General features: G+C 30.3%; 1 protein-coding gene across 2 annotated transcripts in view; it reads left to right on the forward strand.

Annotated features, from left to right (window-relative positions):
• The window catches only part of LOC136976643 (basic helix-loop-helix ARNT-like protein 2), a 132939-nt gene extending 118890 nt beyond the window's left edge, over positions 1-14049 (forward strand). For both annotated transcript variants that reach the window (XM_067271990.1, XM_067271989.1), the window contains 2 exons: positions 1479-2491; positions 12644-14049. In XM_067271990.1, coding sequence (XP_067128091.1) covers positions 1479-2491; positions 12644-12690 — 1060 coding nt within the window. In that variant the 3' untranslated portion in view covers positions 12691-14049. The remainder of the gene's footprint in view (positions 1-1478; positions 2492-12643) is intronic.
• The last annotated feature ends 1587 nt before the right edge of the window (positions 14050-15636 follow it).

The raw sequence follows: 15636 nt of genomic DNA on the forward strand, positions 1-15636 counted from the left end.
CAGCGATATGCTTTTATCATTGAGAATTCTTGGATACCTTCAGCCATAACTTCTTCTACACTTACTTTGTGCATTTATCAGTTAATTCTTGCCAAGCAAAGCCAATATTGCCTATGGCATCCATGATTTATATTTTTTCCAAAATTGCACTAAACAAACATAGATTTAAAGAAAGTACACCTTCTTGCTACCTTTTTCTGATTGGTTCATGTTCATAAATAATTATATTATATATGAATCAATGAAATGCTATGATAATTTAAATCGGTGTAAATTTTGAGCTTTTTTTTTTTAGGCTTCAAGCAGACTGTGTTATATCAATTCAGCATTAAGCAAGGCAGCATTAAGTGGGGTCTTACTATATTCAGAAATTTGATATTGACAATGCTTTATTTATATGCTAATTTTATTGACAAGATTATGTCTTGTTTATAAAATCATAGTGCCTGATGTCTTACGTCTTACCAGCTTAAAGGTATGAAGGAGTATGTCAGGAGTTGAAATTTGGCACAGAGTATTAGGCGCCCAAATCATGCGCGCATAAAAATCCAGACTTGTAGGTAGTCGGGGGACCGAGAACCGAGACAAAATAAAATACAAAATGGCAACACACTCTACAAACAGGCAGTAGTGCGAGATTTGCACTTGCGTTGCTGGTTAGGAAGTTGGAAATACAAATATTGTGAAATCAAATTTTGACAAACACATGCATTGGGAAGTTCAAAAAGCAAATGTTGCTAAATTGAATTTTGACAAACGAATCTTTGAAAAAAACCCATTTCCCTGTCCCGTGTTATTCCCACATATTTCTGGTTGCCACATGCTAACCTTGATCTCTGGTCAAGGTTAGCATCAAGGTTAGCACGTGACCGTTTCATCATCAGAACTTTTAGAAACTAGATTGTGTGTCGTTATAATTTTATATTAAAACTAACTTCCGAAATATAATTATTTTTCCTTTTTACATTTATTAATATATATATTTTGTTTGTGCAAAATAAAAAAATAATTGCAAACAATACAATAGCCACCATTATTTTTTCAAAAACGGGAAATTTTTGCATTGACAAAAATTCAACCTGTGGCGTCGTGCACCGGAGAGAAATTTCAACATTCGATAGGTTAATTTCACTGAAAATGCATTGTGGATGACCTCGTGGTCGTGGCTGTGGCTGTCGCTGTGGCTGGCGAAGTTTGAATGATCGCGCTCAAAACCAGCAATACCAAAGATGATTGGAGAATGAGAACAAGACCCGCCATGAGTGTCGAAGTGATCCCGCTTAGTAGTGAGTCTTTAAGACATAGTCTTGTCCCAAATATAGCCTTGCCATTTTACTTGTTTAATCTATATATTATTCTCATCTTTATAGCATATGTGTTTGTGTATAGAATAAAATAGTTTAATTACAGTAATCAAAAATAAAATTAATTTCTTTATAGCTAAATTTATTTTACAAAAAAATTTTTTTTTTTTTTAGTGATGAAGAAGGTGAAGAAGAATTGAAGAAATTTATTGAACGCTTCACACCACATATTCACAATACTACAGTACACTCTATGTATGAATCAATCTGTTCTGTTCAAACATCAGGCATGATTGTATCAAATGGAAAAAGTGAAAAGGAACAGAATGATCACTTGGTAACTTTAGAAAAAATGCCAGTTAATGTTACAGAAGCGAAAACGCAGGAAAGCCAGTTAAATTTAACTCAAAATAAAAGTCTTTCAGGCATTAATAATAGATCCTATTGTTATCGTGGAATGACTACAAATGGAATAAAATCAAGACATCTTTCAAGTATGTGTAATAATGATTGTAAAAAACAGTCTAATATAGTATCAAATTGTGCATATGATTTAAGTTGTACAGCTATAAATGGTTATAGAATCACAAACGGAACAGATAATACGAAAAGTACTGCTTCTCACAAAATAAAGTTCTTTCATTCTGAAAAGAAAAATTATGCACATTCAGAATGTAGCAGCAATGATGATAATGACAGTTCTTTAAGTGATGAATATGAAAATCAGTGTTCTAAACAACATACTAAAGTAAAATCATCATTATCAACTATTGACTGTTATCAGTTATACTCTATAAATCAGTTTGGTCTTAGAACTTCACCACAATCAAATTCTAGTCCATCTATAAATGGTTTATCTGAAAATCAATATAGTAATGATTCTACTAGTTCTTCTGAAAATCCTCCACCTTGTAAAGTCTTCAAAGCAACATTTACAGAATCCAGCAACAAAGTAAATTCAGATTTGAAGGTACCTGTAAAGTCATGGTTTTCTGATAATGAATCTTCAATGATAAAAAACAACAACTGTAGTTATGAAGGAAGTTTAATACAAAGTAACAATCACATTGTCCATCAAAAATTGGAATCCAATTGCAGGCCAGATAGCAATGCTTCAAAAAGTTTTGCAGACATTCTTTCAACTGCTATTTCTACTAACAACAGATCTTGTATATCAGAACATTCAGGTAATTTTTTTTATTATGTTTAAATTTTAAATTGCAGTGTAGTAAGTTGCTTTTTTTTAAGCCTAAAAAAGTCTCCAAAGTGTGATAGAAATAACATATATCATATTCACATTTTATTTCTAGCCAACTATATGTTTAGAGGTTGGCTTACAGTAAATAAAAATATAGCCTAAACTAGAATTTTGAGTTAAAAATCTTTTAGATTGAACTATACACTGCACTTTATAATACTTGTATGTTCTGTTATCTGTAATAAATATGGATTGGAAATTATGATGTAAAATTGAGCTAAAATATGCAAATAATAACTTATTTGCTTTAAAAAGGCCAAAACATATGCATTTAAAAATGATTTATTACAGTTCTTTTCAGGCAAACAATAGTTATGTTACAAATTTCTTTGTAAATTAGAACAAATTACAGCATAACGAGACAAGTTTGCAGTTGAAAAGCTTTCCCCATTAGTGCAATAGATAACCATAAACTGACTAAATGGCTGCTCAGTGCTGACACTCATAATAACAGCATATTTCAGTGCTTGCATTTCTTTACTGACAACATTAAATTGATTTGATTTTTCATTCAAAATATTAACCATGTCTTTAACCCCATTTTCAATAAATTTTCATTACTTCTACAAAACAGTTTACCTAATTGAGTCAAGAGTATTTGTAAATGTTTCTCTCTTAATCTTGTTTTTAATTTCTGTGAGATGACCCAGATACTACTGTAGGAACTAATGATTAAATTTGGGTGAGCAATCTCAAGAATTTTTAGAGTGATCTGTCCTGGATATGTCAGGCTTGTTCCTTACCACTCTGCCACTCCAATTTGGGCCTGGACAAAACCATAATGGGCATGAAAAAAAGACATTCTTAGTGTATGTAGGGTGAAGGGAGAGTCAAAAATCAAGAAAATACTTTTTTTAAATAATTTTAATATTTACAATGCTACATTTTCATATTTTTGATCTGTAGCCATCCATAAATAATATAATATGCTAAAATTCCACATTTTTAACCTTCTCCCTCCCTATATCATTCATTTCACATTATGACAAATTTCCCTCATAAATAATATCACATTGGTTGTAACACTTTCTGATAAAACCTTTGCATTATTATGACAAATACTGTATACTGCATCAACTATGTAATGGCATTATGTAATTACAGATATTAGTATAAAATGACTTATTTATGCTTTTATTAAAATAAAATACTATACAACAATAGCATTACATTAATCAAAATTTTATTTTCATATACTTGCTAGCTCTCATGTAATGTGTTCTTCAATTGACACAATGGGATTTTGGAGGTAGTGTATCCTTGGGAATGCTCTGTCTTATCATGTCTGTCATCAAAATCCATCCACTCAACATCTTCTGCATTCCCAAATAAAGCATTCCAAATAGATTCAAAAATTCTCTTTCCAATCTATGAGAGACAATGCAATTTTCAAATTTAGAAAAATGTTATAGTGTGTCACTTCTCTATATTTTCTTTCTCTCTCCCTTTTTTGTAATATTCTGAAAATAAGCTTTGAATTTTTCAAGAAAATTCAGTCTGTTCAGATGTGAATTACAAATCTGAACACATTGCCAATACCAAATCTATCAGTAGTAGCTCATCTGTGGTTGGCCTGTTTTGGCAGCAGCAGCAGCATGCAATCATTGTTGGACTAGCAGATATGAGGGTTGATTTTTTGAATTCATGAGCATGCATAATAGACTCCACTGTGCATGAATAACTAAATCATTAAATGAACACCACTGTCTCCCCATAAACCTTCTTTTCACAGAAGAAAACTGTTATTTATTGTTCTTTGTGATACTGATGTTGCAACTTCAAATCATTCCATTCTTATGTTCTAAACCTATCTTTCTCATTTGAAGGTCCATGGACTTCTGGGATCTAGGGAACAAATTTAGTGTTCATGGCATCACTTATGTAAAACCCCAACTTTTTAAAATGCACTCATTTTTGCAATAGTTTGTTGACCTGACTTGTGATGGCTCATTGATAATATTTTCCAAAGAATGTTCACTTGACTAATTCTGAGTGAATTGTATTGTATTTTATTTTATGACTATTAAAAACAAGTAAAACGGCAAAGCCATTCTTGGGACAAGGCTATGTCTCAGAGAGTGTGAGCAACATATGTGCAAATCTCACACTCGCACCTGTTTGTAGAAACAGTCTCAGCATTTTATATTTTATTTTGACCTGATTCTCGGTCCCCTGACTACCTACAAGTCTGGTTTATTTTATGTGCGCATGATTTGGACATCAAATTACTCTGTGCCAAATTGCAACTCCTCACATGTGCATTTTGTACATATAAATTGCAACTCCTTATATACCAATGTGCATAATTATCCAATGTGCATGTTATGTATCCTCTAAGGCAGGGGTGTCAAACTCAAACTGCTTAAGTGCCAATTTTTGTCTCGAGTATGACAGCGGGCCAGATGTTTTTAGCTTTTGTAGCCAAAAATTTTCTAAAAAGTAGCCCAAAAGTAGCCGACTCAAAAAAATTCCTTTTTAATAACCAGAGACTTTACAATAAAATAAAAAAAAACATTTGTACTTTTCCAGCAATAACTTTAATCATAGAACAAACATTTTCGGCAAATTTACAGGCTTGAAGCAGGTCTGTAAACTGATCCGGAAATAAGGATTGCAAGAATCAAAATACAAGCATAAACTGTAATTTACTAATATATCGAAAAAACACATTTTATATGCAAAATAGTAAGAATTATGTAATAAATAATCTTGCCAAGACAGACTTTAATTTGAAATTCAAAAGATGAAATAGAGAAAATATAAAGTAAACAAGAAATTAAACACAAAAATAAATCAAATCAAATAAATATCACTAAGTAATAATAATTGAGTTCAACAATTTTGTTTATTAAATATTATTTGCTTAAATACAAAATATCACATTTTCTTTGGTATAAAGATGATAAAAAAAAAATAAACAAATAGCATTATTGAATTTATGTTGCAGGCCACAGCTAATTATCTCGCGGGCCTGTCATGGCCCACGGGCCGTATCTTTGACATGCCTGCTCTAAGGTGTGTGCCGCTGTTGACAGCAGTGCGATTTTAGAGACAAGACATAGTCTCATCAATTAGGTGGAAAAGCTTTGAAGTATCTAGTTCCGTTTTATTCCACATATTTTTGTGAACAAACATTTTCAATATTTTGTTATCAGAAGAGCAAGTATAGGAATTGTGTCAAATCATGTACAGTAAGTCAAAATTGTTGAAACTGTGGCCGCCAGTGCCAGAGATCCCGAACACTGCCTGGCAACACTTGCCAACGAGAAAAAGAAGGTGCGAAAGTTCGTTGAATTTGCCCGGGTGTTGCCCAAGGATGTCGGTGACAGTTCTCACCTTTTTAATAAAGTATTTTTGTTACTGTTCGTGTTTATCTGCTTAGCATTAGTTCTAAAGATCAGTAGGATCGAATGACAAAAAACTTATTTTCCTTGTCTGACTACATCTAAACTAGAAGTGCAAGAGTTAGGTTTGAGAAATGATCCTATAAAATTAAATCAGAAGTAAATTTAACATTTAAACAAAGGAAAAGAAAAAAGTTTTGAAAACTGAATGGAGAACGAGGGAATGCAAGTGCAAGAGTACGTTCAAAAGTTTGATTAAGAAATTTTTTAGAACAGTGGTTTCCAATTAGATAAGAGCTGCGGACCTCATAATTTTTGGATGTTTGGTATCTGTCCAGTACCATAGTTCATAAATTAGTAGTAATATTCAAAACAAACACATTTAAATTATATAAACTTTTATTTATAACAAGTTAAAAATATATAACATGTCTAGTAGCTATTCAATATAAGGCTGAGACTCCACTAGTATAAAAATCCTGGCCAAAATAACTTTTAATCATGTGACCACAATATCTTATGATGGAATGGGGAAAAGGGCAAAATCATAGAACGGGTGGGCAAGCAAGAGTTCAGTGGGAGCCGAAATGTGTTTGCAAAATGCATGGGAGCTGCAGTTCTGTACTGTCGTGGCGAATAGTATGGTAAGGCGCGCGATTTTATTATATAATATGAATATAATATAAAACAAATATTGGATTTTTTTAATAAACATACTTTCACAAAATTATAAAAATAAAATTGTAATAATAATAATTAAAAAAAAGAAATTAGCACTTTCAGCAAGAGCTGCATGTAACTCAAAAAGAGCCACATTTACCCATGTCTGTCATAGAATATAATCATTGTCTGTACTGTACATTGTATATGTGATATATCTCTACAAACTTATACATAAACAAGTTATTGTCACTATAAAAACTTTGCTGATGGAGCCAAATCTCCACTGTGATCCAAGAACAAACAGGTCACTTACCCTCAGGGTTTTAACAATCATTTTTATGCTAGTGACATCTCAGTCTAAATATTCCAGAAGAAATCATGTCTCTTTTTATTTCTAAAAAATACTGTACTAGATATGGGAAGAATTATTACTTTTAACCTTAAACCAGAATCAATATTGACACAATTCCTATACGTGCTCTTCTGGTAACAAAATATTGAAAATGTTTGTTCACAAAAATATGTGGAATAAAATGGAACTAGATACTTCAAAGCTTTTCCACCTAATTGACGAGACTATGTCTCGTCTCTAAAATCGCACTGCTGTCAACAGTGACACACACCTTAGAGGATATATAACATGTCAGGAGTTGCAATTTGGCACAGAGTATTTGATGTCCAAATCATGTGCACATAAAATAAACCAGACTTGTAGGTAGTCAGGGGACCAAGAATCAGGTCAAAATAAAATACACCTATCCCTCGATTTACACGGAAGATAGGTTCCTGAGAAAAACGTGTAAATCGAATTTGTATCTTTTTGAATGTAAAACCAGTGTAAATCGAAAAGTATGCAAAAAACGCATAATTTCGTTGTTTATTAATTATGAATTTTTTTCAATTTTTTAAAGGTACATAAATCAAACAAAAATATTGAAAGGCAAAAAAAAATATATTCTTTTATTAATTAAATACAAAGTACAAAGGAACAAAAAATAAAATCTGAAAGATTCATAAAAATGTAATGTAATTGTGTAATGTAATGTAAAAAATGTAATTAAAAATAATGTAATCGTTTGTTACTTATGAATATGAAAAATTAAAATTTTCTGGTTTAAAACTGTGCAATGAATCCAACTTCATGCATATGGGGGAGTACCCTATATCGGTTTATCGGTTACTATTTGACGGATTCAAATAAAACTCATTTAGTATCCTAAATATTAATTATAACATATAATTAAGGTGGATTGGAATATAGATGTAGATTAGAGTTAAAAATTGTTCCTTTTGATCATAGCCAGTTTATTTTCTACATTTATTTTTTAAACCATGTAAAAGCGAAAACGTGTAAAAGAAGTACCGTGTAAAACAAGGGATAGGTGTATAAAATGCTGAGACTGTTTCTACAAATAGGTGCGAGTGTGAGATTTGCGCATATGTTGCTCACACTCTCTAAGACATAGTCCCAAGAATGGCTTCGTCCCAAGAATGGCTTTGCCATTTTACATTAGGTTGCAGAAATTATTTTGGTTATATCATGTAGTAATGCTGGAGAAGAAATCTTTGACATTATAAATAAAAATAAATTTGATGTCAGAAACTGTTTACAGTACAATGAATGTTGTATTCTTTGACTACTAGGAAAGTGCAATGATTTTCAAACAATACTAAATGGCATGAATAATAGACTGGTTCTGATCTCTTAAAGAAAGCTAAGATTGCAATTATAAGTTACAATGACTGCCATTGTAAAAAACACAATAGCCTGTTGCTCTGGGGACTGGAATTGAATCTGAGCAAGAAAACCCAGAAATTTTCCATAGGTGATTTGTCATGGGTATAATTACATATGTAATTAGCTGAATATATGTTATTAATCAGATGATACAGCTGAATTCTTATCAAGGTAACAAGCAGGCTGTTTAATTAATTAGATATTAAGCTATTATGCATTTTGATTAGAGATAGTTAAATTGCCATCTTGTGTTAAATTTAATAATTATAAATAAACAAACTTAATTTAGAATATTTTAGAAAAATGTTTTTTCAACCTGTTTGTCATCAAGGATCAGTATAAAATTGTGGATAATTTTACATGGACCAAGTAATTATATGTGATTGTGAATTATTTATTAAGTTTCTATATGCTTAACTAGAAACACTATATATTAACAAATTAAATACAATAGAGTAACTCTAGATTACTATTTAAATGTCACCCATAATTAACTGGGTCAGCTTCAGTATAGTCTGATATTTTTTTGTGGACTGACAGTTGAAAAACACTGTTCTAGAAGAGAAGATGGAGCAAGATTCAAACTGCAACTCCTGCTTATTAAGCAGATGCATTGCCAGTTGTGCTACCCAGACTTCCTTCAGTTCCAGATCTATTAATTTTAATTTAGATGTAATCATACTAGCAAGTGCAGTGAGTGATCATTGAGTAACATTCAAAAAACATTTTTTTTAAAAGTTGCTGTTTGAATATATAAAAAAAAAAAATGTGTTTTTCAACATATTGAAACCAAATAAAAATAAGTACATAACTTTAACTTAAAAATGGATTTTCACTCCATAGAGATGCTTCTCCTTAAAGTTGATGCTGGCATTTCATTGGGATAGATTAAAATCCTTGTAACAACTAGAAATTCAAGTTACTCCCACATATTGGACATATTAGAGAGGCTTATTCCAATGTAACTTCAATCTCCAGGTTCGAAGCATAGGTTGATAGCACAGTAGTTCACATAACCCTTTCTTTACATTGGTCTTGTGTTCACACAGTCATGCTAAAGGGAGTAGGATATTTCCCTACGTATTCTTTTAGCATGTTGAACTTTAAGTCTTGATCTGGCACTTTATATATTCCATAAATTCTATGCTCATTTTGTTCACTTTTTTGTTATGCAAGCATTGGTACACAGCAGGATTCCTTTTATTAGAGTAGTTGCACATCTTTATCTTTAATTATTGCATGATTTATGATGTTGAAGAAATGGTTGTAGTGGGTAGTGGCAGTAACACCTTTTATTCCATATCTTGGTGTACTGATCATTTGAATGAAGGGAAGATCTTAACCAGCTGGTCTTCTGAGGTGCAAGATATCCATGATGCCCTTGAATAGTTTTAACACAGGCTATTTCCTTATGTGCAACTTAATTAGTACAATGGGTGAAAGCTCTCCTAATAAGACCTTTGAATGTTAATGCTTTATATTTATATAGATTGTAGAATATTGCTAGTATTTGCAAAGGTTGATGTTTGGGCTTGTGGTACATCATTGTGATAATGCTCTAACCTTAGAGCTTGATACTCAAAATCAGATTGTTGATAAGCTCTTCTGGAATCGATAAAAGTATGTTAGAGGAACATGCAGTTTCTTTAACATACTTTCTTAAGTTCCTGCATGATTCAAAGGAGGATTAAAACTTGAATCATGCATGCTCTCTTTAGGGTTAAGCTAGACAATTCATATGGCTGATATTCTTCTCTGGATATTGCTCAACAGTTCTGGCAAGTCTGTGAATTACAGATCAGTAATTTTAAGCCACCCAGATATCTCAACTTGAGATTGGTCAGCACAAAGTTAAATTTGCCGATAACCTATGGCTTTCCATCTTATTTTCTGTTAAATGATGTCGCAAAGATGTATCTATAAAGATTTAATTAAAATGTCATCTAAATGGCTATTAGAACTAATGCAAGCTTAAAAACATTTACTGTACTTTTAAAGGGTACTATACATTACAGTTTTATATGTTTATAAAGTTTTTATTTTAATTTGCATAGTGTATTCAGAGTCAGCAACATTAAATACCAACAATGTGTTAATTTGATCCAATTTTACTGCAGATATTTTATGAAATCTTCAAATTGGTTTCCAAAGATTAAGGAACAAATCATCTTCAGGCATAAAAATATTTACAAATTTTTAGTAATAGTAGTTTAGTTAGTCTCGTTTGTAATCAACTAAATGTTAATTTTTCGGTTATGATTAAAATCATCTTCAAAATGTTAGCATTTAATTTGATTTTATTAGTTACATATGTGAGTTCACCGACACTGGTAGAGATTGGGGAAAATCTCTACCAGTGTGAGTTTGTCGACTCAAGGGAAGAAACAACATTACTTCCTTGTCAGAATCAGTCTAGGGTCTGTTCGCATGTTGGCGGTGGTGTTGGAGACAGAGATAACATGTGTCTTACAATCAACCCATTTATTAAACAAAGTGATGCTTGCAAAATTCACAAGGTATTTTCCCTTTGGGCACTGGTTCTAGAAGTTCGAAATTAGCTTGAACTGACATCTTGGGAACAGCAAAGGTTATCAGTGTTGACAATGTCAGCCCCAGGATAGTATTTCATGTGAGGTAAATGGGTTTTCTGCCAAATTACCAAGTTCTAGCTTGATGGAGTGAGCAGAGACACTGTTGTTCACTTGCAAACAAATTATAATATACTGGTAATAGACTGAGGATCTGTGTGCCAGACTTTGAAATCTGAAGCTTTTATAGTTTTCTTCCTCTCCATCTACCTTTCGGATTGGCTCAATGTCTCTCATCTCGCTTTCCAATTGGTCTCTACCCTGTCTCCATGTGAAAATGAGACCAGTTTGTGTCACGAGAAAGGTCTGTTTCAGGGAGTCCATTTGACACTTTCTGTTGACTCTGTTCTAATCAGGAGATGTTGATAGAACTATAAACCTTGCACTTGTAATTTATTCCATTGTCTTCCTTTTCTGTCAATTTAGAATTTTAACAATTGCACATGATGTCTCTCTGATCATCAGCCCTTCCCCCTTTCTGATTTTCTAACATAGATCGATTGTTTATGAGCACTCAAGTCAAAGTTCCATCTCCCCAGGTTGACATTCCACTATGATCTATTATAACGTTTATCTCTGCATTGCGTTTGATTTGACAACTACAGTTTTTTTCCACTCTCTCTCTCTCTCTCTCTCTCTCACACATAACTTATGCAACCTTTATTCTAATTTAACAGTAACTTCCCTTTTTTTTTCCTGTAGTGTAATATTAATTTGATTTAGAACCTTGTCTGGAACCTCACACATGTTATCATAACAAAATAACTATAAAACAAACATAATAGATTGTCATTTCATCATGTTAATTTTTTTTTTTTTTTAATTCTGTTCAACTAAATAACTAATGAGAAACATGGGTGATTATCAAATAATGCTGTGTTTAGAAGATAGAAAATTCTAGATAATAGTTTTCTGGTAATATTTTACTTAAGAACTATAAGTTGTGCTTTTAATTCTGTATGTTTTGAAAATGGATCTGATTAGACAGTCAGTTTGTAAAATATTCTCATCTCAAAACAGTTTCTTAATGGTTTTTTTTAAATAAATGAAAAATGACAAGATTTTATATTTTTAATTTTAGAAATTGCTTATCAAATTTAATTAGCTGCTACAGTATAATACATCATTTTCCCTCAATTCTAAAATGCACATTTTTTACTTATTTGAACTAGAAAAGACTTACAATCAATGGTATGTATAATGAAATAAATACAAAAATATTTGCCTTTAGTTATAAGATTAATATACTATTGTCCCCATAGAAATAAATTATATGGTAAAAATATATTATTAATAGTACCAGACCAAACATCTGGCTTCCAGAAATTCAGCTAGTTTTGAATTTGGCAGCTATACTTTACCATGCAACCACTTTGTTTCGGTTTCCGTAACATATATATATATATATATATATATTGCATGACCGGTTCTGGGGTGCGACTGTTGGCATACAGTGTTAAAAAAATGGAAAGTAAAGATCAAAATTGTCGTTATTTTATGTTTTAAGCCTGTAACCAGAAAATCTGGACCACTTTCACTCTCAATCTCGCTGGATATTTGGACCAGTAGTGTATTTGAATAACCTTTTAGTTTTTTATTTTAGCATTTTTAAATAAATAGTATAATGTTGAAAAATAAGCATAAATATATGAAAATAATTCAAATAAAGATTCTTGTAAATTGAAATTAGTATGAAATATTGTAAATTTAGTATGCTATACAAATTTATTCATTTATTTTTTTTACAGATGTACTTTCACTGAAAAATGATGACTATCTTGCATCAGAACTGTAATCATTATATGATATTTCAAAAGGAAGAATCTACCCAAAATGTAACAATTTTAATTTGATATAAATGAATGAAATGGTATCAGTGTAAAGAATGAGAAGTTATGATGTTTCATTTGATATGTAAACAGAAAAAAAAAAGATTTGACAATTTATTGCTGCACATATATCAAGAATAATAATCTTCCTTCACAGTGATTATTGATAATCACTATAATCTGAAATTTGAAACATGCAAAACTTTCGGAATTAAAAGAAAAGAATTAGCTGGTCGTTTAGTTGTATCGTTGTTACCAGCAATTTTTGTTCTATAAATCCCATCCTATAAATTAATTTATAGGCTGGGATCAATACAGATAAATCTGGTGCTCATATTCTCTGAAGCTGGAATTCCTGTGTCATTTACAGGAATTTCTGGTATTGGATTGCTTTTATGTAATTGTCTTATACACTATTACATACGTAATGATTCATTATTATTATTATTATTGTTATTATTAGAAAGTCAATTAGAAATTGGTATCAAAATCATACCTGATTAAAATCCACAATATGGAAAAATGTTTTAAATTAGATGTAATTATAACAGTTCAAGCTCACCAGATAGATAAATTTATGGCCATGTGCTTATTTTATCATATAGCATTTATCTGTTTTGGAAGCGTATAATAAATATTGTATATAAAAATCCATGTTTCATATTTTATATATAATGTGTGTCTAAACATATCAAAAGTTGAATAGATAAACTGCTCTATTAGGTTAAAGAATGAACTGGAATAGTAAGTTGTTTCATATTTTGAAACGACTTTGTTTACTAAAGAAAAAGTTGTATATATATCCGAAATCATATTTAACTTCACTGTTGTAACACGTTTATCTGTACATTGCAAAAAGTTCTCACCGAAGACATGAGAACTTGTAAAGGTATGAGTAAAGTGAGAATATTTTTCCATCTTTAAAGTATGACAATATATAGAAATTAGAAATATTAAGGAAAATAGATAAATGAAAAATGTTTTAAAAATAAAATATTTTTAATGGATATGTGGAGAAAATAAATTATATATATATTATTCTGAAATTAAACATGAACAAATCTATTCTAGTATATAAAATAAATTTTGTTGATAGTAAAAATCTGATCTGTTTGATAAAATCATAGAGGTAGTTTTAATTGGAAATTTTTTTTTTAGGTTTTTTAAAATTTGTTTTAAAGAAAGGATTTATTGAATGTTGTTATAAATTTTGATAAAGTTAATTTAAAAATTCAATTAGATATATCCATTATGTATATTAGATGATTATATTATGTACAAATTTACAAAAAGTTATTTTTGCCAAATTTTTTACAAAATAGATTGAAAAGTTATAAAGTTTTTTTTAAAGAAAAATTTAATTTTGTGATAAATGAATATTACAACTTTTGGAAATAAATTCTTATATGTTAATTAAGAATTAAATTTTAATGTTAATGTTAATGAAATATTAAATGTTAAATGTTAACTAATTTATCAAATTAGTGCTTTAATTCACTAATATTTAATTTTATTTTAGCCATCAGAAAATAATATTTTAATGTTAGATCAAAAAAGCTACATAGAAATATATTTTCATAATAATTAGGGTTTCTCAAACGGGATTCTGGGATCCCGGTCGTTTTTTTGACCCGGGAAATTTTTCTTATCCCGGGAAATCCCGCAAATTTTTTAAAAATTCACTTTTTTCTTATTTTATGTTAAGGTTGAGGAAATTTTGCAAATAGAAAGTATCATTAACTTATAAACTGTCAGAATACATTTGTATTTATTAATTTTAAACCTACTTATTAGTTTTTTTAACTTTTGTTCGTTATGGCAGGTCACAAATGGTCAATAATCAATACGTAGCTTATTTGTGGCAGAACTCTCAAAATTCTTTACCAGTAATATCTGGAATAAGTGTGCTTATGCTGTCTTAATTTTTAACCATGCTTAGTAGCTTCAATAACTGCGTAATGCCAAGTTGTGCAAATTGGGCAAGGATACAAACGAGTACAAAGTCTGCAAGTATGAAGTTTTTCTTCATAACCTGATTATTAAAGACAAATGAACTGCCGAATTATTGGGCTATGATCTTTCTATTAATGCAGCCGAGGTAGACAAATCAAGAATACTAGAGAACAAAAGAAGTACTACAATCTCGAAAACAAACTAGAAATTTTTCAGGATACAGATGAAAAAAACACAATATTTGTCTTCTCTTAAATGCATTAAATACGATTCCAATCACATCAATTGAATCGATAAAGGCATTTTCGGTAGCAAGACTTTTCATTACTAAAATAAGAATCAGATTGAGTGTCGGAGTATTGACCATCTTTGCTTTTTAAAATCTTATAAAAATTTACAATATTTTGTATTATATTTTATTTAAAAATCAAAAATTACTTTCTAAGTTAGAAGTTTGATCTAAGTTCATTTTTTTAAATTTTCAACTCAATTCAAAGGCATTTTTGTCGTTGCTGTATGCAGTTTCCAGCAAACTTTAATAAATTTTTTCTATTTCTGAAAATTTCTACGTAATTCAAAGGTAATTTTCAATAATATCTTATATAGCATTACTAATATGATTTTGGAGGATGCAGAATGTATTAAATTACTTTAAAAAACGAGAAATAATTAAATTATTTGATTTCATGACATTTTGTAGATTGTAAAAATTATTAATTTTGTCCTGGGATTTCCCGGGATCCCGGGAAACAGTTCACTTTTATCCCGGGATTTCGGGACAAGCAAAAGACCGGGAAATGAGAAACCCTAATAATAATATATCAAAACAATCATTTGAAATTTAAACAATATTTAACTAATTAACTGTAGAGAGAAATTTTTTACAGAATTTTCTATTGCTATAAAGAAATAAATAAATAAAAATATTCTACCTTACTAAAAATTTTAAATAATTATAA

The sequence above is a fragment of the Centruroides vittatus genome, unplaced genomic scaffold (assembly GCF_030686945.1).
Source record: "Centruroides vittatus isolate TY-2023 unplaced genomic scaffold, ASM3068694v2 contig_417, whole genome shotgun sequence".
NCBI classification, from domain to species: domain Eukaryota; kingdom Metazoa; phylum Arthropoda; class Arachnida; order Scorpiones; family Buthidae; genus Centruroides; species Centruroides vittatus.